General features: G+C 49.3%; 1 protein-coding gene across 2 annotated transcripts in view; it reads left to right on the plus strand.

The window, feature by feature from the left end:
* Positions 1–23175, plus strand: part of LOC122388873 (protein Wnt-4-like) — a 105356-nt gene that overhangs the window by 80397 nt on the left and 1784 nt on the right. The window contains exons 1-7 of one of the 2 annotated variants that reach the window (XM_043380354.1): positions 11607–11888; positions 19020–19149; positions 19997–20117; positions 20654–20811; positions 21514–21621; positions 22434–22532; positions 22839–23005. In XM_043380354.1, coding sequence (XP_043236289.1) covers positions 11800–11888; positions 19020–19149; positions 19997–20117; positions 20654–20811; positions 21514–21621; positions 22434–22532; positions 22839–23005 — 872 coding nt within the window. In that variant the 5' untranslated portion in view covers positions 11607–11799. Of the gene's footprint in view, positions 1–11606; positions 11889–19019; positions 19150–19996; positions 20118–20653; positions 20812–21513; positions 21622–22433; positions 22533–22838; positions 23006–23175 lie in introns of those variants that run through there. The other variant, XM_043380355.1, reaches the window with a different exon arrangement.

Genomic DNA, 23175 nt, shown 5'->3' on the forward strand with positions numbered 1-23175 from the left:
AGGTTGGGCTGCACCTCTGCAAGGTAGGCATCGAACTACCGACAGGAAACATATCTGGGCTTATCCAGGAAAGTAGCCTAAGACGCGGGGGGGGGGGGGAGCATGCCCCTAAAAGGTTATTCAATAAAAACTCCTAAGATTTCCCATTTGGCATTGATGTGCCATTGACAAAACATGTTTACCATAAAGGTGTTTTATGCTTATTTCCATGCCTAAAAAACTGCCAAATTAAGTGAGTAAGTGAGATGAATAGTGAGCATAGAAAAAAATCAATTGGATACCTAAACTTCGCGAAAAAGGTTTGAAATCCGTTCTGACTGTATCAAAGGTTTTGCTTTGATTTTGAAGTTTTTGCTACTTATTAGGTATTTCGATTTTTTATGAATTGTGGCTGGGTGACAATTGCCTACCTAAAAAGTTGCAGTGAAATTATTTCGAGCATCCGGCTGAATCTTATCTATGCTGCATTTAAGCCATAATACTTCCTTTTTAAATTATAAACCAAGGTGATCATTTTTACTTCATGGGATATCCATATTTTTCTTCCATGGTTTTAACGCAGAACGATTGGTCATGCATGAATGATGGATCATATAAAAAAGCTAAATTTTTGTTTGTTTTTCTGGGCCCTTTCGGCCTGACAACACCACTCCAGGGCCGGAAGGATGATAGGAATTAGGGGGAGACATTGGCCTGGGCGAGCAACATGTGAGTCGCCGGGGCTAAGCCCGTCCAGAGGACAGGCCGACCAGCCCTTGCAAGCACTCGCAGCTTCTGGCTACGGGCGTGCTGTTACGGGCATTCCCGCATGGGATAAAGTTGCCCGTCCAGCCCGGAACTGGGGTGTAGGTGTGGAGGAGAAGGATTTAAATATCCTGAAGATGGAAATGAAGGAACGGTGAATAGCTAGAGCCTTGCATAATGACTTTATTTGTCGTTCGATTCCACTTTGGTGAGGACATCCTGACAGCAGCGCCTCTTTGTCAGGATCCGGTGGAGTAGTGCTGTCATTTACCTGTAGATGGCAGCACCTAGAGGCCGGTCCGGAGAACACCCCGGAAAGGGGTGAATACTGAATAGCGAACAGTCCTCCACGTCCGGGGTGGGTCTTATGTAGTAACTTGATATCCGATGGGTAGTTAACACTGCTCTGGCATACGTCCGCTCACTATTACTGATTGAAACTGGTCATTATACTCAAGAGTGTATTATTATTTACTATTCGGTCACGGACGTCAAGCATAAGGGCTGGGGCAGACGGACCAGTCCCGCCAACAACTCGTGGAAATCAGCCTACCAAGCGGTTGGTGGGCGAACTAGTGGTACTCAGCTCAGTCACGGTCGGCGCCACTGTCTGAGAGATAAGCTAGTGAGCTGCACTGGATATAGGTAACCCATTGCCACAGGCGAGAGGCAGCCGAGAAAAACGCTGTCATTTTACCGCATGATGTGATTGACGAGAAAGTCATATTTTTTGCTCACCATGAGAGAGCCAGCCCTGGCGTAGACATTGTGCCTGGTTACATAGCATTTTTGACGAAGCTTCAGCTCATTTATCTTGCGATAATTTCGATGCAGTGCTCTTGGTAGATTTAGAAAACATCATTTTGTAAATTGTTAAGCACCATTGCCATCTGTCTCTCGCTATGGAGAGCAGGAAGTTGAGCAGAGGATAATGGGACGCCGTCCTGCCTGACGTCTTGCATTCTATCCGGTCTCTGTTGTGCACAGCAACAAATGCCACCCCACACGAAAGGATGTTCTCTTTCCAGCGGCGGTCTGCGACGGGGACTTATCCCGGCACCGCCTGGGCTATTTCCGTACCCACGACAGCCTGGGGGGGAGGGGGTCGGATCCGACCCCCCCCCCTGTTATCTCGAGAACCAATGGTCGTATCGAGCCCCGCGAGGCGGCGTTCGAAAGGTCTCTACGAGACCTTCCCAAAGCACTCTTAAGATTTTAAGATTGAGGTCAACTTTCGGGTCAAGGTCAGGTCAAAGGTCAAATTCAGGGGTTTTGCATGAATCGGCTTACGGACAGCGGAATCGATAGCTGCTGCTCGAAACTCACCAAAAATGACCTCAAAGGCCTAGTGAAGGTACCATGTGCGTATAGGGGTCATACTAGGTACAGGTCAAGGTCAGGTCAGGTCACGAAAGGTCACGGTTTTCACTTTCTGCTACATGGGCGTGCGACACATGTTTTATGGCTTATTTTTCACGCCGAATCCGATGGTAATGGTTATATGTGACCCCAAGTCACTGTGCTGGTGATAAGTGTGCATTGAAAGCATAAAAAATCGTTTATACTATACATAACTAAGCGAGGGCTAAGAAAAAAAGGTCAATTTTTCAACTTTTTATTTTTGACATAAAAATGCACTTTTCTAGACGAGCTTTGTCCCAGGAATCTAGTGGTGCCATTTGTTTTCACATGCGATGTTCAGAAGTGCCTCTAATTCACGAAAATGCTTATGACGTCACCATGCCCTATGCATGTTGGAGCTATTTTTTACAATTTGGGGGTCAAAAATCAAGATAGAAAGTTGAAATTTGGGGCATCTAATGTTCTAATAGAGCTCTACAACATATATTCCGGTTTTTTGGAAATTCTCAAAATTTTGGATTTTATTAGCTGTTTTCCAAAAAAATATAGTTTTTTGAATTTTTAGGGGTGAAAAACGCAATTTATGGAAAATCCGAGATAGCCATTTTAAAGAACTCGTTGAGCTGCGTCTTTTGATGTCCTTAATTTGCAATTTGCTTCAAACCCTGATTTTTGGCGATTTTTTAAACATTTACCACTTTTTGACTAAAAACGCCATGTAGTTACATCACTAAAATCGATATATCTCAAAAATTTTTGGAAATTTTTTCTTAAAAATTGCACAGGAGACGTCAAATTGATGGGGGAGAAGGTATGCCAAGTTTCAAGTAGATAGCGAAAGTGGTTCATGAGTTATTCAAGAAAAACGGAGGGGGGGTCGGATCCGACCCCCCCCCCCCAGGCGGTCGCGGGTTATATCTACTGCACAACATTATATTTACATGTAGAAAAGAAAACTTCTAAGGTTTTTATTACAATCAATAAACTTTTCGGATAGATGGCGAAATATAGCTAAGAGAAATAAAAGACTGATAAACTATGCTCCGACGATATCACATGGATCCGCCAATGCATTCCATCGAGAAAATACTGGAGGCATTTAATGCTTTAACCCTCGCCCATGTAGGGGTGGGGGTGGTGCAACCCCCCCCCCCCTGAGGTTTTTCTTAGCTACACGCCGAACCGTTTCAGATAGCCTGCTCAAATTTTCAGTACCCTTTGGGGCATCCTTTGCGCAACTTTTAGTAAAAAAAATTGTCAAGGTCATGTCAGGTCACGGAGGTATGACGTCATAAAGGGAACAACCTCCGGCCAGATTTACGCTAAATTGGAGATTGCTTCACATTGGTATAAATGCCGACTGACCTGACACACTGAGAGATTGTTTTAGAATCACAACTGGCTGATTTGACATTGGCACAATGTCCGTTGTCATTTTGAAGGTTACTAAAGGTCAAGGTCAGGTCAGTGACCTCGGTTGACCTGTAATGACTTCTTGCACTTGTATGCCTTTTCGGGGTATTTTGATGCCCTGAATTCGAATTTGCTATCCATTTCAGGCATCGTCGGTTGTTTCTTGTAGTTCATTTTGGGTCTGGGTCAGGTCAGTAACGTCACACGCCTGACGTGACCCAATGCACAAATGACCTTGCAGACTTCCGATGCTCCCAACGCATCATTTTTAGAGTTATGACATCGAAATATACACCAAACGATAGAGAATTGATCAAGGATCACGATAGTGAAGGTTTCAAGTCGATATCTCTTACCGTTTTGCCGCAATCAGCGCGGAAATCTGAAAAAGTTAGATTTTTCCGAAAATTTGACCTTTGACCGGTCATAAGTAGGTCAAATGTTGACCTAGGACAAAAAAATATACCACGAATCGCGAGATTTCGTTGAGAGCAATCCGTTGGTCTTTTCCGCTAAGCTCTACGACGCTCCGTTTTCAAACGCCAGGGGGGGGGGGGGGGTCGCACCAACCCCCCCCCCCCTGCATGGGCGAAGGTGGCAAAACACCGTTTACGGGCGAGGGTTAACCTGCGCCGGGCGTGGGGGGTGAGGGGGACGTTTTCACGCCCCCTCAGGTTTTTCGCGAATATGTCGTTTAAGTCAATGGGAGAAAATTGAAATGCGCCTCTTTTTGACAAATGTTATTCAAAACACTCAAACATTGGCTTATAGGGAACATGACGCAATGAATCCGAAAAATGGCACCCGTGACCCCTCTGTGTGCCCCTGAGGTCAGCTCATGCACAGATAACAGTAGTACTACTGTTACTGTTATCTGTGGCTCAGGTCATGAAAGGTCTGTAGCAATTTCTTAACTATAACCTCTGATAGAAACGTGCCAGAGCGATGGAAACACCTAAGCTGTGTTCAGCTCGACGATACGGATCGACTGATTTGCAACATGACCCTTCCCGTCAGGTCATGACCTTGACCTGAGGTCAAATTTTTAAAATGACCCTTTGAGGTTAACGTATAGTTTATTCTACGCGTATCAATGAAAGGAACACAATGCTGGCAAAAGCAATGTCTTGAGTCAAAAGTTATTACAGAAAAGCTTTTCCTCGTAAAACGGCTTTTTTTAGAGTTTTTGCCTCCTGGAGGTCAAATCTGAGGACGCACGCCAGAAAGAGCGTTAAAAGGGCTATAGAACATCTTTTTCTGCAGCGCTGTTATAGCTCTATTGGTTCCCGAGTTATGCGCTGGTATTACGAAAGTTGTTGAAATCGACAAAATTTTACTTTTGAAGACCTCTAGCGACCTGACCTTCGACCTGACCTACAAAATGACCGAACTATTTCCGTCATTATTTGTGACGGTCTTTCGATTACCACTTCCCGCGTGGCGCATCACGGAAAACTCAGACCACCAGAACGGCGCGTGTTAAAACTACCATTAGCCTGTAGTTTGATATTAAAGGGACTATCCCACCTTCTAAAATGTTGTTAAAACCAGTTAAATTGTGCCCGACTTTATAGATTGGCTGACCAGGAACACGGTTCTGGCATTTATTTTTCATTAAACATCTTAGGCTTCCCATATTCCAAACACAAGCTTTCAAATATGTGACGTCACAGCCCAAAATTACCTCCTTCCCCAGGCCACATTACTGTCATAAAGCTGATTCTTTTTACTCTATAGGCACCACAACAAAGTTCAGACCAATTTTAAGCGATTTTTCAACGAACAAACCCATTTAAATCAGAATGACTAAACGAGGTGACGTCAAGGGCGGATCCAAGGGGGGCCAACGGGGCCATGGCCCCCCAAGACGGTCAAAGGGGGGGCCATACTATCTTTTGGCCCCCCCCCCCCCCAAGACATAAGTCAAGAAAACTAAAAAATAAACACTCTCAAAGTTCCTATGCTGAAAAACTGAAATATCGCTTTGATGATTGAGTGACCTTGGGGCAAACGTGAAAAACTCTGCCAACCAGAGTCAAAATGGCCTGTGCCGGCGAAGGTTAACATGTAGGAGAAATTGACATGATATCACATTGTTATTCGCATTCATAGGCACGTGTTCTGTATTGTGTACTGGTTGGTTTTAATTGCAAATTTGTTGGAAAATAAGATTGTCATTAGGCACTTTTTTTTAAAAGAAAAAGGTATTTTCAACGTTTGCCATGGCCAAATGTGTGATTCTGGTCAGAAAACTGAGGAATGATCATAACAACACTGAGTATAATCAACTTCAGCTTGAGAGATTTCAGAAGCTTCTTAATAGCTGAAGCTTCTTCATAGATCATTAACACTATTAAACAGGAGCTTTCTTGTCTCATGCCTGAATGTATATGGATTTAAACCTCGCCCGTATTGGCGTTTTGTCAGCCGCGAACGTATAGGGGGGGGGGGGAGGGGCGTTGCCCCCATTGCCGTTTGGCTGCTGATCGAGCTAGAGCTTCACGAAAAAAAACGAGCGTGCTGCCCGTGACGAGAGGAAGACGATGATACCCAATTTAAGGTCCTAGGTCATTGGTTCATGGTTGACATTCCAGGTCAGGTCAATGACCCAAAAGTCGGGAAAATTGGGACCTGTTAGAGCGTCGTAAGTGTGGCTGAGCTTTTCCGGGGTGCTGATCACGAATATCGTGTTAGTGTTGATCCCAGAAGATGTCTTCATGCATTTAGGCCAGGTCGGGTCAGGTCAACCAGTAGTGGTCCTGCCGGGTATTCGTAGTACGTGTCAACCGCCTCTGACAGCTTCGTAACATGTTACGAAGGCACCAAAAGTACTTCGTAAATGTTCAAATGGTTGCTGAATTCGAGTTCAGCTCCAAAAACTAGCCTAGAAACATGTAAAACTCGAAAAAGTGAACTGAGGTCATCAAAGGTCAATGACCTGACCTGACCTTCAGGTGACCTTCACACCCATCCAAATGCATAGGACCAACATCATATCACATGTTTGAACGCTTGAAACCACGAACAGACTGCAAACGCGCGGCTAATGCGAGCCAACATACGCCGAATCGCGATCCCGGCCAAACATGGTCTCGAGAAATAGGTCACAGGTCAAAGGTCACTTGGGTCAGGGTAATCAAAGTTTCAGGGTAGATGCAAAATTGATTAACTCGAGGGTACTGAAAGTTTCGTCGCGATTAGCCGTTTTTACGCGATTTATTCGCGAAAAACCGAGGGGGGTGGGGTCTGTTCGACCCCTCCCCCTATACGGGGGAGGGTTAACAGAGGAAGACACAATTTCCCCTTACCTGTACTTGTTTTTGAAGTGTTTCAAGCGTCATTTTGAGAAGGTGCTTTATTCAGTTAGGGGGTGCATGTGCAGTGTGCACCCCTAAAACCCCTAATGCTCCACCATATGTCACTAACTAAACTTACTATTTGAAGTTATACTTAATGACACATGGGTAGTTTTCACTCAACATAGTAGGATAATTAAGCATTAAATGCAAAATTAGAGCTTGAGATTGTCCGGCATTTAGCCCAACAGGATACCTCTTCAATCGTCCTAGCTGAACCGCATAAGCTCAGCTTGTCTGAACTCGGACACACCATCAACATTGCCGAGTCTGAATTTGAGCTCGACGCCGGGCCATATGGATGGGCCTGAACTTTGTGGTCATGGGCGCGGGAGCTGGGGGTCAGTGGGGGCAGCCTGCCCCCACAATTCTGGGGCCGTGGGGGCGCTACCCCACAACTTTTCATAGGGCTAGGAACCGTCGGGGTGCCTGCCCTCCCTGAATTAGCGGTTGTGGGTCACAAAGGAAAACTAAAGGGAAGAAAACATTTAAGAAAAATCCCCCTCTTTACCTGGCTTGACAGCTCATGTGGAAGATTTAAGCCTTTATTCTACGTTACCAAAAAGGTAGTTCCTTGACTCAGCTGAGACAAAATATCTCACTTTTTGCAAATGTTTTCGTTTCGTTATTTTTTTTTTCGATGAAAAGGCGAAGGGTGAAAAATAAGTGGCCTAAAACCGGTGAGAAAACTAGATTTGGGGGTACCCTAGGTTTGGCTAGTCCCAACCGGTTGCCCCCCCCCCCCCCCAAGACGGCCGGCTGGATCCGCCCTTGGGTGACGTCACACTAACGGACGCTCCATGTTGAAGATAGGGCCTTGTACAAGGCCCATTTTCAAATGAAGGGAACGAATTTCTTCAACACCAAGAGGCCGCGGGGGTTGAAACCTAGATAGATAGGTAGTGGTTTCTGAACCTCGCCGCAAACTTGGCTATCTCAACTCAAACCCCATGTTAAAGGTGGGATAGTCCCTTTAACCCTATTCCTGGCGGGGGGCCTCAGGAGCCCCCCCCCCCCTGAGGTTTTTTGGTTATTTCTCCCAAACGTGTTGAGCTAGGAAGCTCAAATTTTCTGACTTTTCCTAAAAGGCTTCTACGCAACATGTCTGAAAATTTTGAGTTGATCTGACCTCAGGTCAGGTCACCAGAGGCGGTTTGGTGACCCTACCTCAGAAAAGTTTGCAATCACGCCAGAGCTAGAGTTTTTGACCGATCAATTTCTTCTCTTCAGACTTTAGTTAGGGTACCAGTATGTGCAATTTGTTTATCTCGGAATTTTGATATCGGTGACCTAAGGTCAGGTCAGTTTCGCGACCTCCCCATTATAAGTCAATGGGGGAAAAATCAACTCCCTGTTTTTACCACTAAAACGGGTCGGAATGGCCCCATATACCATACATGACTTCATATACGATCAACCTTCACTACCTTGAGGTCTGTTTTGCTGTTGGGCAGCTGTGAGGTCATGTGACGTCATCAAAGGTCACCAAAGGTTTTTTGCCAATAACTCCGTACAGGAACAAGATACAGACACGTGGATGGTCTCATTGTGTTCAGCTTGTCAAGACGCATCGAATGATATACATGATGACCTCGAGGTCACGTGACCTGAGGTCAACCTTTGACCTTGACCTTTCGAGGTCAACATATATATCATTCGATGCGGATTGACGAGAGGATCACGATGATGCCCTTAGTTTGTTCCTATCTTGACTAATTCGAAAGTTATTCGAGAAAAACTCTCCATATCTAGCGCCGCCATTTTGACTTTTTCGACCCCTGTGACGTCATCTTTGACCTGACCTGAAAATGACCTTTGTAAAAATTGTAGATCTTGACCGTGCGTATCCGATGCCGTTTACCGTTTGTCGCTGCGATGTGTAGTTTTTGAGATCTGAAGGGGGGCCGAATCGGCCCCCCCCCCGCCAGTTTCTTGTCCCGGCGGAGCCCGCCAGGAATAGGGTTAAGTAGGCAAACGTAAAGACAAAGCATATCGATAAAGAAAGCCTGCGATTAGCGAAATACCGAAAGCCTATTCAACCGCTTGCTCCACTTAAAGTGACCATCCCACATTAACATTACTTTTGAGTTGAGATAGCCAAAATGTGGTCCTTGGCTTGCACTTACCGCTTTGAGCAAGTCACAACATCGATAAATGCCTCACATGGAAAATATCCAATCCCCACCAACTTACATGTACGCCGCTGCACCGGCACACTGTGTGGCCTCGCCACAGCCGGCACTGCCTACCACAGTCCTGCATGGTCAGACTGGTCGAGGGACTCGTTGTCTCGCTGATACGCTACTGTATTACTGTGTATGGGTCTGCGAACAAGACTCAGCTTGGCCGCCTTCAGCGAGTCCTCAACTTCTGTGCGCGTGTTATCTCCGGCCGGAGGAAATTCGACCACATTGGCGACGTGTTGCGACAGCTGGAATGGTTTACCGCTGATAACTTGTATCTGTACCATGGCTTGACGCTGCTAAACAAGATCCTGCGCACATCCGAGCCAGAGGCACTCTCGAGTGGTCTCATCACTCGACAGGATGTCACCCGCCGATCCACGCGACAGTCAGACCATCTCGTGACGCCCAAGATTTTATCAGAGTCTGGGAGGCGGAGGTTTTTATACTCTCATGTGACAGCGTTCAATAGACTCCCACCAGCGATGCGTGATATGCAGCATCTTTTTAAGAAAGAGCTGCGTGAGTGGCTTCTGAGGAGTCAGAATGACGGCTGATCAGACTCGCTGACGTTATTTTATATTATATCTGACGCCGTTCACTCACTCGTATGCATGCATGTGTGTTTTTATATACCCACCTATGGCACCTGCACCGACTGTACCTTCTTGACTCGAGGCTATGAATAGCCATTGTATGATGGAATGCCTCACGACGTGAAATAAATAAATAAATAGACTGTGCGGCGCCCTCCTGACCTCTCTGTGCCCCTGGATCATATAGCATTTTTAATCACTTGGCGTCCTTCTGGGAGAATGGCGCCCTTGTCGTGGTCTCTCGGCGCCCTTGTAACCTTCTGGCGCCCCTACGCCCCTTGAGCGGCCTGGCGCCCCTACAGCTGGGCACCCTCAATCATTTTGGGAAAATTGCACCCCTGATCACTTTCATGAAGGTGGGAGGGTCTCTTGAAGAAGAAGAAGAAAAAAACTTTACAAAATATAATGTGGAATGTGTTTTTATTTGCGTTTTTGGAATGCCGATAAAAGCGAGCAACTAAAGAATCAAAGGAACCTGCTTATTTACGTAATTCGGACGACGCATTACGAATATGTGGTCTAACGTGAGGGGCGCTATATAAAAGAAGCTATAATACGGTCTACAAGTTTGTTTCGCTGCACTTGATGTGACCTTTACATAATCAGCAGCTCGCTTTATGTCGTCCGAAATTCGAAACCTAAGCACCTGGTGAAGGATTGAGTTTTTACGCAAGTTTTTCGAGCTGCACGTGTGAGGGATCTTTTCAATGAGCATGAGAAATTCACTTTAATCTAGGCTTATCAGCTGATGAGCTTCCTCGCAAATGGTCATAAGACTATCATGAGAGAAGTAACTGATTGCATAAATCCCTACAAACCTTTTGGAGTCCATTAAAAGATTACCCGATGGGTGCACATGCGTGCTGTATTATAGTGGGCATGTCACGCTAAAAATACAAAAATCATCAGTTGAAGTAGCTACATAAGTGTTATACTTTTGCGTAAATCGCGTCCATGTGCGTCTGCTCGAAACTGACCGCACACATTTTCTGAGATCGTCAGCCTAGTTATGTCCAAACGTTACACGCTTTGTAGCCGCTTCTGGAGGACATTGCACCCGGTTTATAGCTGGTTGATCTGCCAAACTTTTAATGTTGAAGCTGGGAAACGACCGCTTGCCTTCGGAGGACGAAATTAAAGGTCTCTTGTGGCCTTTTGCGAGACATAAGTGTGGCATTAGTGACATCCTTGTCGCGGTCGGACATCGACGGACGGCTTGTCGGCAACGTCTCGAGACCGGAGAAAGAACGGAGACAGAGTGCGTGTTTGGCTTCGGCTGGGAACGAGTCGCTCGGCAGATATTTTTTTCGAAGTCTTACGAGTTTTTTACATACATTCACGGTGCTGTGGCGATATTCTTTTTTTCTTGCAGTTCTAGATGGCTGTTGAAGTTAAACGATATCTCAACGACATGACTTTGGTGTCAATGTCGATGTTCGACGTGTGTCAGTGTCATTGCATGTGTCAGTGGCAGTGCCGGGATCAATGACGTTGTCGCCATGAGTCAGTGTCCGCAGCGTGAACCTGTGGCGGTGCCCTATTGGAGTCTGTGGCTAATGTGTGTGCCCCTGCCGGTGCACTCAGTCTAAGTGCTAGGATTTTTGCATCAGTTCTCGTTGCGGTGTTGGTGATGGTGTCAGTTCCTGTGTCGGTGGCGGTGCCAGTGACGGTCCATCGATTTTGCCTCTGCCCCTCGTGTGCCACCTCCGCCGGCGGCTCGTCGCTCCCCAGTCGGCGCCGTTTACGAGCCCGCTCCCTATCGGCACTATTAGTTCTTTCATTAGCCGGAGAATGAGCCCAGATTTTATTGCATGTCCTCTTTACGACCTGGAGCGACGTCACGACCAATGGGGAGGCGGCGCGCGCGGCGGCCGCCGCCGCTCATTGGCCCGTCGCCGCGCCCTATGCGAACGGCGCGCGGCCGCGGACAAACTACCTGGCCCCTCGGCGTGGGGAGGCGGCGGAGCGGCGCGCGGGCCGACGGACCACGCGCTGACGGGGGTCCGAGAGACCACAGACCGACTGGCATAGGTGTGAGTCGCGTCCCGTTGCGCCCCGTCGAGTAGATTCGAATCGCGTTGGGACTGCGTCAGCCTAAGACGGTGTTGTAGAGATTGGATACGAGGTACTCGGACAAGGGGAGCCATGAAGAATTGCCGGGTGCTCCGGGTCAGTGTGGTGATTCTCAGCTACGCTGCGCTGCTCAACTGGACCGGGGTCGGCGCCAATTGGTGGTGAGTGTTTCATCTGTTGATGGATTGACAAATTTTAGCATCGATTCATTGGTGGATTGCGGCTACAGTAAGGTTTGTTTGGTGACGGGTAGGTACACGCAAATGGCTATCCTGGTGCCGTGACGAACCAGCTCTTTGAAACATGAAGGTCATACATTGGTGTTTAATTATAGTAGTTTTCTTTCGGATGAATGAAGGACATTGTCGTTTTCCTGATTTCTGAACTCTCTGATTAAATCGTACATTATAGAAGCATTTGCTGTGAATGAAAATAGAAGTTTTTGCATTATCCGTCAGCTTGAAAAGTGAGACAAAACCGGACCGTCAAAATTGTATTTGTGCGATTAATGTTCCATGCGTTCATTTCGTTGTTCGTTTTGATAAGCTTCTTTCAACGATTATTTAACTGCATATTTGCATTTCATTGTTTTGCATGAAAGTCGTATTTGATTGATACAATTGCTACTATACAGTTATCAATGTTATGGGTTGTCAAAAGATCCGGTGGCATTTAAAAAATCGTAATATCCATCCTTACAGTGGTCGACGGTCATACGCTAAGCGTGCCATCTCTGTGACAGTTTTGGCGCGTGTCCTTCCTGCCTGGGTTCGGGGACGTTCATATACACGCGCCATTGAGGGTACGATGGGGAGGGTGTTCGACGCCTGTGGCCTGGTTGCCGTCGTTGTAGTCCATTAGAGGCGCGACATTACTTTTCCCGCGCCGCTCTGTCGTGTTTTCTGGAGTACGAGATCGTGTATACCTGCTTGTTGTACACCTGTAAGTGCAGTGCTATTGCTGTGTTGTCGGCTTATTTCATTCGGCTGCGAGTGTGCTGATCGTCGAGCAAACGGTCACTTGCAGGTAGCGCATGGGGCTGAACAATTCAGCAGTTGTTTATAGTTCCTTTTTGCAAACCTCAGGGATTTAGCGGCGACTTATCCGTCATATAAAGCTATCACTTTCCCCTCAAATTAATTGAACATTTTGGTTTATTTTTGTCTATAAAGCTTTCATATTGTGTTTCAACATGAAATGCTTCGTAGTCTATTTTCTTCGTCATCTGTCTTCTTCCTCGTATGTCTGGCGCGTCGACCACAGGTTCTTAGCACGAAGTCACTTCAGCGCAAAGCCATGGAATCTATATCTATCGGCCGATTCCAGTGTCCGGTGGGTGACCGTTCCGACAGCCCACGTGGAGTGTCACCTCTCTAGGACATCCTCTGGTGTCGGTACTTCCTGGTCTCTGGCCGTGGAGCGTGCCTGAGAGCTGCCCCAGCTCGGCCGGTCGGTGGGCTCCGGGTGAGAGCCGGGGTGAGAGGGGCCGGGCGGAGCGGTGGGAGCCCCGCACAGGTGGCCCTCTCACTGTCCGCGGCTCGGGACAGGCCGAGATAAGGCAGAAATAGTGGTTTGTACGAGCCGCGGCCTCCGAAACTGGCATGGCTGATAACGGCGGGCTGTATCTGTCAGGAGATGATGGGACGAGAAACGTGCGGACGATCGTAAATTCTTATTTCGTCGTCAGGTTTTGATAGTAGCTATTTAGCTATGGTAATCTGCTCATTTGACGTGGCTGATAAATTTTATCAATGCAGCCCATCAATTCATTACATGATCAGTTGTAATTGACCAGCGTAACATTGCGATAAGTCAGTACAGAGGACCTAATAGGCAACAAGACGTTATAATCTCGGGATATTTTCAACACCATCTTAATTCCTTCGATTCAGCTATTGTGATTGCTGTAATCAACGCTAACCATTGATAACTTTTGTCATTTTGCCTTAATTGAGGGCTACTTTAGAGAACCAGGAGTCATACCAGGCAGTCATTTAGCCGGTCCCCCAGTTCGTTGATATTCTTCGGAAGCTTCAGGGTAAGTAAGCACCATTGGACCCTCTCCCGCCTCCGCCCTCCGCTATGACTTCATGGCTCCTGTCTCAGGCCGGGTGCTCGCCCAGGTACTAACAGCGTTTTTCGACGGATAATCTCCGAGGAACGCCGACCACCAGCTGCTAAACCCGATGACAGGCCGTAAAAAGCACCATGTCACTCGCGTTATATTGCATTTCGCTAGTCACTTGGCCAGGACCCGTGCATTTCACCGCTGTTCGCACATTAAGAGGATTCTGACCCTGCATTACACTGGAATGAAATGTTATCTGCGTTTGGAGAGCCAATCGGCCACTTTTCTGGCTTAGGGCCCAAAAGATGTTGGGCAGAGAGCAAATCGTTTCAGTGACCGGCCTACCTCACATAAATTGTGACTTGATTCTTCCTTCAGTGAAATCAGAGGCTCACCTAGTTAATAAAGACATACATCAGAGATGCTTGCATGCTTTCAGATTATACTTCATTGAGCAACCTTTCTGTTCAGTCGTCTCGTTCACTGAACATTCTCTCATGATCAGCCTTAGTAAAATGTCAGTGGGGTTCCGCGATAGGCCAACGATAAGATTTTGACGTCACCTAAACAGGTAATTAGCACGGCTTTATGGTAGATAAGCGATCGAAAAGAGATAAAACCAAAAGCACAGCTGGTATGCTTTGTACGAGCTCGCATGAATCGTGACTTCATTGGAGCGGTCTTATAAAATTGTTTGCAATACTTGAGTCAGGGCTCCAGTTCATGACTTTGTGGCTAAACTATGCTTTACGATGAATCCTTTCAATGGATTGGCATGAATTCCTCAAGCTAACCATTTTATTATGTTTCGGTACAGCCTATGCAGACCGTATTATGAGTGAAATTGAATGCCTTATTGGCGGAACAGTATCGCATTGCTTAGCCATTGCATGACATTTTGTTGGAAGATAACCGCGACTTGAATGACAGCGATGGTGATTTTTATGCCCGTCATCCCATTTTTTAACAAAACGAGTGGTTTGCTGTCATTTTTTTTTTTTTTGGCAAACAAGACCGGGCCGATCAGTCAATCACTTCGAATAAGCCACGGCCGTCTCATTGACCAGTGACCACACAAACAGCCTATCGAACTGACGTTTGCCACCGCGGGGATCGACTCCCCGGTGTGAACAAAGCTTTACGCCCCTCCCGTCACCCTGCAGACGTGCTGTCTGGTCTGACTAGTCGTGTCCAATCTGGCCAGGCCGACAGGTGAACGGACAGGGCGCCCGCCGATTGGAGCTAGCTCCGATTTGAAGCTGCACAAGATCGGTAGGAACGGCAGGCAGATGCTGGATATTGCGACTGGCCTGGTAGATGACTGGGACGTGTTGCGCTGTTTGAGAATCCGACAAGCTTTATTATTTGGATACTCTACGGAATAAAACAATTCCGCACTCGGATATATGTTTTTTAGCTGTGTTTAGTCAGTGCTAATGCAACATATAGCACAAATAGAACACAGCACAATAATTCCGCAGTGGACAGTTTCGCCTCCAATGCGGTCAACTTGGCGTGGAAACTCAGCTCCTGGAACTCCCTGTGTGGCCATGCCCATACAAGTAACACAGTTCTTACAATGCATTACTGACCAAAACCAGACAGCGTGCTTCGCTATTTTTGGACACGCGCGCCACTCTTCTACAGCACAAGCAACTCACTCAGCGAGCCAAATGCAGCTCGGCGATCCTGCTTATCGGAGTCATCGCGGTGACAGGCCGACATCCGCGGCTCGACAGTCCATTACGCCGTCACCGCAGAGCCGACATACGCCGCGACTGAGCTCGGTACGCTCCATAGCGGCCCGTATCGCCGCTCAGCTCAATGTCTGGCCGATCCCGTTACCCCGGGACCTCCCTTCCCTCCCGACTCATCAGACTCGTCCCTTCGCCAGATCGGTATGGGGTGGGGGTCCGCGCACCCCTGAACGAAGGAACAACCTCGTAAATAGGCGCGCCGCCGCCGTCGTCGGGGACACGGCGAGCTGGCAGAACGCACGGTCGGCACGTTTCGGCGCTGTGAGACGACGGTTTACGACAGGGGTACGGCAGTCGGACGTCGGGGGCACCTTCAGCAGCTGACAGCGCCCATCGTAAACACCGCCCATTCGACGGACAGACGAGGCTGAGAGGGGAGAAACGACGCTTCCCGAAGGAGACAGACGGCGAGGGTAAAGGTGCTGTCGGCTTTCCGGGCATCCTGCTTTCTTAGATACCTGCCTATAACTCAACGCTTCCCTGGGGGCTGAGAAGATTTCCGGCATCATCCCTCATCGGTATTATCTGAAAAGAATTTTTGGCATTCAACCACTTGAGAAAAAAGATACTTATAGCCTGTGCATCTAGTCTTCGCGTCCTTTTGGTACGTTGCGGTCGCCTCATCAGGTATCGATCCTTTTAGTCGAAATCCAACTTTACTACCCCGCGTTACCCCGCAATTATCCCACATTGACAGCTCTGAACACAAAGCGGGCCACACTCCCTCCCCAGTGCTGGTCTCAGTGATGGACTACCGGCAGCTGTCGTCCTAGCTGACCAGACAGGCACGCTTCCCACACCCCGGGCCATCAGGGGGCTGTCCGCTTCCGGCGACCGGCCACCGCAGCTGTCCCGGCGCATAGCGCGGTCACCGGGGCACATAGCGCGCTGTGACGACCTCTGCAGAGGGGTGTGAGGCATGTGGCGGCTCCTCAGAGGACTTTCCGCAGGAGTCACGACCCGACGGGCTCACAGCCGAGAGAGAGGTTATTGTCAGCTTCCCATTCGTCGCTCTGCAATCGTCATCTTTTATGACATTCGCGAAAGGAGCGTTGATTGTACGCAATACCGCCCCATTCTTCGAGTCCTGCTTCTCTTCCGTTCTTGCCATGCTTCAACACAATGCGGAAATGGTTTCTGCTGACAGTTTGCGCCAAACTGTTGTACCTTCTGGGAGTCGTTTGCAGTAAACCACCAAATGTCCGCGGCGTCCTTCTCCTCACCAGGCCTCCCACGCCAGACCACTGCGTCGCTTTCTTTGATCTGACATCACCCGTTCTTGCTACACTCCTGCCAGCCCTGGATTGTACGGCGGCTCGTATTTCTTTTCTTAGTGCTGGCCGCGGTGGGTGGCGCCTCGGAGTCTGAGTCTGGGCCGTCCAGAGCTGAGTCACCTGCGCGTGTTCGCCTGACTCAGGTGACTCACCGGTGCGCTGGGCGATCGCCCATCGGCAGCGACGCTTTCCCGTCGTCGCCAGCCTTGTCGTCGCCAGGCACGGCGATGAGTCATATTTTGCTGTCATTGCTGCTAGTACGCTCGTGTCATGTATGTAGTTGGATTGTAGACGACGTAAACAAACATCAGCATATAGCCGCTTTTCATCATCATTGACACACAACATAAATTGATGTATGCTGTCTCAAATTGCCACCATCGCATCAAGTAGTCCCACGTGATAGTATCCCTTCTGTTTTCGTGTAGGAGACAGCAAATTAGGCATCACAACGTCTGATCAGCAGAAGACATCCGACTACAAACTGCCCGTCAATGGAAGTACGATCGCCTGATGGGGACGCTTGCGGATCGCGCCGGTTACACTGGCCGTCACACAGAGGGTGCCCCAGGGGCACACGAGCACGCGCGGGGTGCGAACGACGCATACGACCGACGCGGTGGGCATGTCCACTTCATTAGTCGGCCAACTAATTATCAGAGGCGCGCCACGAGGGCGGACGCAGTCAGCACGCCGTCCATGATGCCACTTCCGCACCGCACGAGATTTATGTGTGAGCGGCCCGCCCCGCGGCCGCAGAGAGGGGCACCGATGGACCCCCGGGCGCGCCCCGCCATTCACACCTCAGTGGTGATGACGCCACAGAGGCTGATCTTTCCGCGAGCCGCCGCGACCCTTCCGGGAGTAGTGGTAGGTAACTCATACGATTCATAAACCCCAGAGGGGACTTCCGCATGGGTAGGGACTGAAGAGCAGGGGTTCAGAGAGCTGCATGAGGCATTTATGGTCTCTTCTCAGTCACCGTCTCTCTGCACTGTGCACTTTATCGGACACCGCGGTCCGGGACACAATGAGAATCGGCAGAGTTCTCTGGGCGGCCACCTCAGAGACTTCTCAGTGGTCTCGTGGTGAAACGAAGAACGCAGGAATGCCGCTGCCTGACTTACGGCCTGGTGCGAGTGCTGTAACTATGCCGGGGCTGTAATAAAGACGCCAGTAGGAGGCCGCCTGTTTCGCCGACGTTGCGTGAGTTTCGGACGCGCTGCATGGTGGGAGGCCTACCACAACGTGCGCACAAGTATTTCCGGAGCTTGATTGCCGAGCCATCGACGTATTCCCATTAATAAAACTTACTCAATTTATGGTATCCCCGGTTTTACGATCTTTCAAACTGATTCTGGACTCTGGTTTAAAATGCTCTATGTTTAGCTTGACATTTAGTCACATTGTAATGGAAGCTAACATTTAGGGGCGCCAGGTGCGCTTAAAAAGAAAAAAGCACCGAAATAATAATAAATCCGACCATGGCTGCGAAATGCACGGTCCGCTCCGATTGTTGGGGCGTATATTTTACGGATAAGAGCCGCTTTCATTGCCATCAAAGGGGTCGTGAAACGGGCGCTGTCGCCGCTGTTGGAAGGACGGAAACCGGCCGGCGGGTCGCGGCGAATGTTCCGCGGGCGAATTGTGCGGCGATATTGCGTCCAGTGCCGACTGTTAGGGCGCCTCTTTGGCAGAGACTGGCGGCACTAAAACAGCGAGCTCGGAACACTCCAGAACACGGGCCTCGGCTCCCAAGAGGAGGGGGCTGAAAGCGATGAGCTGATATTTTTTTTTTTGAGTAATATGCTTACTTTTGCAATGTAAAAAACGTTTTGCCAAAGCTGCTACGAAGTTGCATTTTTTAATGCCGAAAAAATAAATAGGCATAATGTATGCTAGGACATTTTATTAAAACAATCGTAAAACAATAATATTACATAAACATTAGATAGAACGTATTGTTGACGTAGGGTTGACGTTATGCGGGGATTTCCAGAAAAAGTTGATTTTGCGCCTCAAACAGGGTGTGGGCGCAAAATCAACAGGGTATGTAAAGTCCTTTTTACAGGGAAACTGTTCAGCCTGTTCAGTCGTCCTCCTCATTAGTAATGTCTCAAACAAATCATTGTCTGCCTGACGCACGGCTACCTCCGCGCGACTGTGTGACTGACGACTGTCGTTTTGTTGCAGGCTGCTGGGAATGCAGAGCTCCATCGACCTTCAGATGGCGTCCAGCTCTTACCAGAACACCTGCCAGAAGCTGCACTACCTGGTGGCGCGGCAGCGGGAGCTCTGCGGCCTGGACAGAAACATTCTCCAGGTGCGATGGACCGCCATGCCGGCCTCTTGTGTGGGCAACCCCCCCCCCCCTCCCCCCACTTCCTCACAGCACGGGCGTATCCAGGGGCCGCGAATCAACGAACCCGCTTGACACTTGCATGAGCTGATTTGCCACTTCACTTAGTCAAAGTGGGCTGAATGAAGGTTGTTTGCTGGAGTATTTCAGGACATTGCCGAAAACTTTGTAGTTTATGATTATTCGCCATTAGTTTTAGTTCGTAACTCCACCTAGCAACGCCGATTTTGCTGGGCTAGGTCGTAAAACGCTGCGACTTTAGTGCTTTTCGCGACAGCCTGTAAATCGTAGTCGAGTGCACGGGTCTGTGGCAGCATTGGCCATTGAGCTGCCATATGCGCCGGCTGTCAAAGTTGACGGGTGTGGCTTCTCCTCACGCTCGGGTGTCAGCGGCTGACTGGTGAGACGACTCCCCGCTCACTGGCTGCCATTATCGGGAGGACATCAATATGCCCGGCGGGCGCGGCCCGGAGAATGTTTGTGACTGGCAGGCAGTGAAGTGTGATTTTTGAGCAGTGACTCCCACCTTTTTGTGGCATTGCTGAGCCCATATTGAGCAGTGTTGGTTTCTATAAATGGCGTCGCAGGCCCCTCCATTGCCAAAACGGGTTATATTGTCATCAGATATGCCGTTGACGCTGTAAAAGTCTTCTCATATATTCGCACGTCCTTCGGAATTAATCACCCATGCCTTTTCATTCTCTGTCACAATCGGGCGCAGGACAGAGCCTGGCTCACTTCCTCCCCGTCTTTCAGTGTGCTGGATATGGCGCTGCTCTTCTGAATTCTGACCCTTCTGTCCGTATTTCAGTGTGTGGGCTACGGCGCCAAGACCGGTATCGAGGAGTGCCAGTGGCAGTTCCGCACGCACCGCTGGAACTGCTCCACCTTCAGCAACGCGTCCTCCGTCTTCGGAGGCATCGTCGCCGTCAGTACGCGCTCTCCCCGCCCAACACACCCCCTCCCAACCCGTCATCTGCGGTAACCCAACCCCAAACATTAGTGCTTTGCATACGTTTAGAAGTGAAAAGCTTGGTTGCCATTCAATGATAGATCCCTGTTTCACGCTTGTCTGTCAGTTATAAGGGATGTTACTGTTGAAAGTGCTTGTGTACTATCCTGACGTAGTGTGATGGACAGGACGGCCAGCATGTCAGACGTGATTTAACGCATTGTTGAAGATAACATCAATCTTTCGATCCTTCCGAATATCAGATACATCCGAGAAAATACAGCTCGTTTTTGTTAGTGTCATTCAGATCATTAAAACAGACCGACCGCTAAAGTGATATCTTGCAATGCATAGGTAGGTAGTGTGCAAATAATTCACGATGCTTAGAAGCATCCGAATCGCATGATCAGTCTATGCACATTTTTGGTGTGATTTTTGCGGTTTTATCGCATGCTATCAGTCAAACCTCCCTACCGTGACCTCACGCGCCGCCCGGCTGTGCCCCGTTGTCCCCAGAGAGCCGAGAGCGCGCCTACATCCACGCCGTGTCGGCGGCCGGCGTGGCCTACAGCGTGACACGGGCGTGCAGTCGCGGCCAGATCGCCGAGTGCGGCTGCGACCAGCGCATCCTGAACCGCCGGGCGCGCCGCTGGGAGTGGGGCGGCTGCTCGGAGGTGGGTACTGGGGCGGCTGCTCAGAGGTGGGTACTGGGGCGGCTGCTCAGAGGTGGGTACTGGGGCGGCTGCTCAGAGGTGGGTACTGGGGCGGCTGCTCGGAGGTGGGTACCGGGGCGGCTGCTCGGAGGTGGGTACCGGGGCGGCTGCTCGGAGGTGGGTACTGGGGCGGCTGCTCGGAGGTGGGCACTGGGAGCGCCTGTTTAGAGGTGGGTGACAGTTCAGAGGTGACTGCAGCTCGCCGCTGGGAGTGGGACGGGTTCTCGGAGGTGGTACTGGGGCGGCTGCTCGGAGGTGGGTACTGGGGCGGCTGCTCAGAGGTGGGTTCTGCAGGGCAGCTGCTCAGAGGTGGGGTAGAGGTGGGCCAACTGTTCAGAGGTGGGTGACAGTTCAGAGGTGACTGCAGCCCGCCGCTGGGAGTGGGACGGGTTATCGGAGTTTGGTTCTGAGAAGGGGGGGGGGGGTGCGCAGAGGTGTGCGTCTGGGGGCACTTTCGAGGGGGCTGATTCTCGGAGGAAAGAGAACATTTGTCAATGGAGAATCGGAGGAAAGAGAACATTTGTCAATGGAGAAGTGGTACACTAGAAAGTGATGTAGTAGTTGTGTCACAACTGTGATATAATTGTGTCATTTTCCGTGCACGGACGATGTAATGCTTAAGTTGCCGATCCAGTGATAACCACTGTATTTGTGCTTCCGCAGGACGTGGATTTCGGAAGGATGTTCAGCAGAGAGTTTGTTGACTCGAACGAGGAGAAAAACTCTGCCGAGGGTCAGATGAACCTGCACAACAACGAAGCCGGCAGACGGGTAAGAGCTTGGGGTTTGAAATAACGGAAAGTCCAAGTCCAAGTGACTTCCGAAATCAGATCTAGCGTTTTGGGTTATATGCTCCCTGATCTTCCACTCTAATCGAAAATGAAGTCGCGCTTCTACAGGCGCTGTTATGCATTCGATGGCTGGGACAGCTTTCTTTTTCGCATGTATGTTTCATAACTGCAGCTTTGGAAAATATCCATTCATGTCCAATTCGTTCGAGAGCTTGGCAGAGTCTCTTGTTAATAGGCTGGGATGTTTGATGAAACCTGCATATCCCCCGGCCGATCGCGCACAATAGTACCGCGCACAATACCGGAGAGGGCCACTCAGAGCGGCATTATCCGGACTACTGAAGTTTCGGCCTCTCCACTGAAAGCCCCTTTGTTCTCAGTTTACTAGCCGCCGGCGGTCCATGATAAAGATATTATGGATCATAAAATGGAGACGTAAAATTTTATACCAGCGGTGGTGGGGAGTTACCATAGATGGAAAATGTTTATGTCCCCCAGGGCACGCATCACAGCCACATAAAAAGGGAACACCGCTTGAGCTCATTGCTTTTAAATCGAGATAGGAGAGACTCTTGTAGTTTGGCTGAACCGGCGTTTATTTTTGTCCTGCTTAGTTTGGTATTGCGTTGCCACTGCCTGATCAATATAAGTAGATTGTTTTCAAAGAAGCAATTGTTTTGTCATGCTGTCCACTAGGAGACACCTTACTGTCGCACTGGCACTGTCAGACGGTTCTTCACTAAACTGTGTATAGTCTTTGACGGTTCCTCACTAAGCTGTGTCTGTTTTCAGATTATCAAGAAGAACATGGTCCGTCTGTGCAAATGCCATGGTGTGTCAGGATCCTGCAATATGCAGGTGTGCTGGAGAAAAATGGCGCCTTTTCGGCAGGTGAGTACGATCGAGAATCTGAATTCAAAGTCTACATACACCGAGTCCGACAGATAAGCACGTTGCCTTATACGACAGGAAGACAGTCGGGTTTCAGCTCAGACACTATTGTGGATGTGTAATGCTGCGGGCAACATTTTACCACTGACCCTCTGCCGTAGCAGACACCCACCCTTGTTCCCCGGCTGGACGCCAGTTACGTCCAACCCCTGACGCCAGTTATGTCCCCACCTCCGACTCCCGCTATATTCCACCCCTGACACGCTGTTACGCCCCTCTGACACGCCGTTCGATCCATTGTTGCAGATCGGTGACAGTCTGCGCGCCAAGTTCGACGCGGCCACTATGATGCAGACGGTCCGTCGGCGCCGCAGGATCCGACTCAAGCCCAAATACCCGCGCCAGAAGAGGCCCACCAAGCGCGACCTGGTCTATCTGGAGGACTCCCCAAACTACTGCGACAAAAACACAAAGTAAGGACTGGGCTGTGCACTTGAAATGCGATATAGCTTCGTAGCTGGTGCGCCCTCTCACACCAAATCATCATCATCACATACTCTTTTGAGGCTCTCAGAGGCTTGAATGATAATGACCAATGAATGATATTGGAACAGCTGACTTCCCTTCCCTCTGAGGATACTGC

Source organism: Amphibalanus amphitrite, unplaced genomic scaffold (genome assembly GCF_019059575.1).
Source record: "Amphibalanus amphitrite isolate SeventyFive unplaced genomic scaffold, NRLGWU_Aamphi_draft 000338F_arrow, whole genome shotgun sequence".
NCBI lineage: Eukaryota > Metazoa > Arthropoda > Thecostraca > Balanomorpha > Balanidae > Amphibalanus > Amphibalanus amphitrite.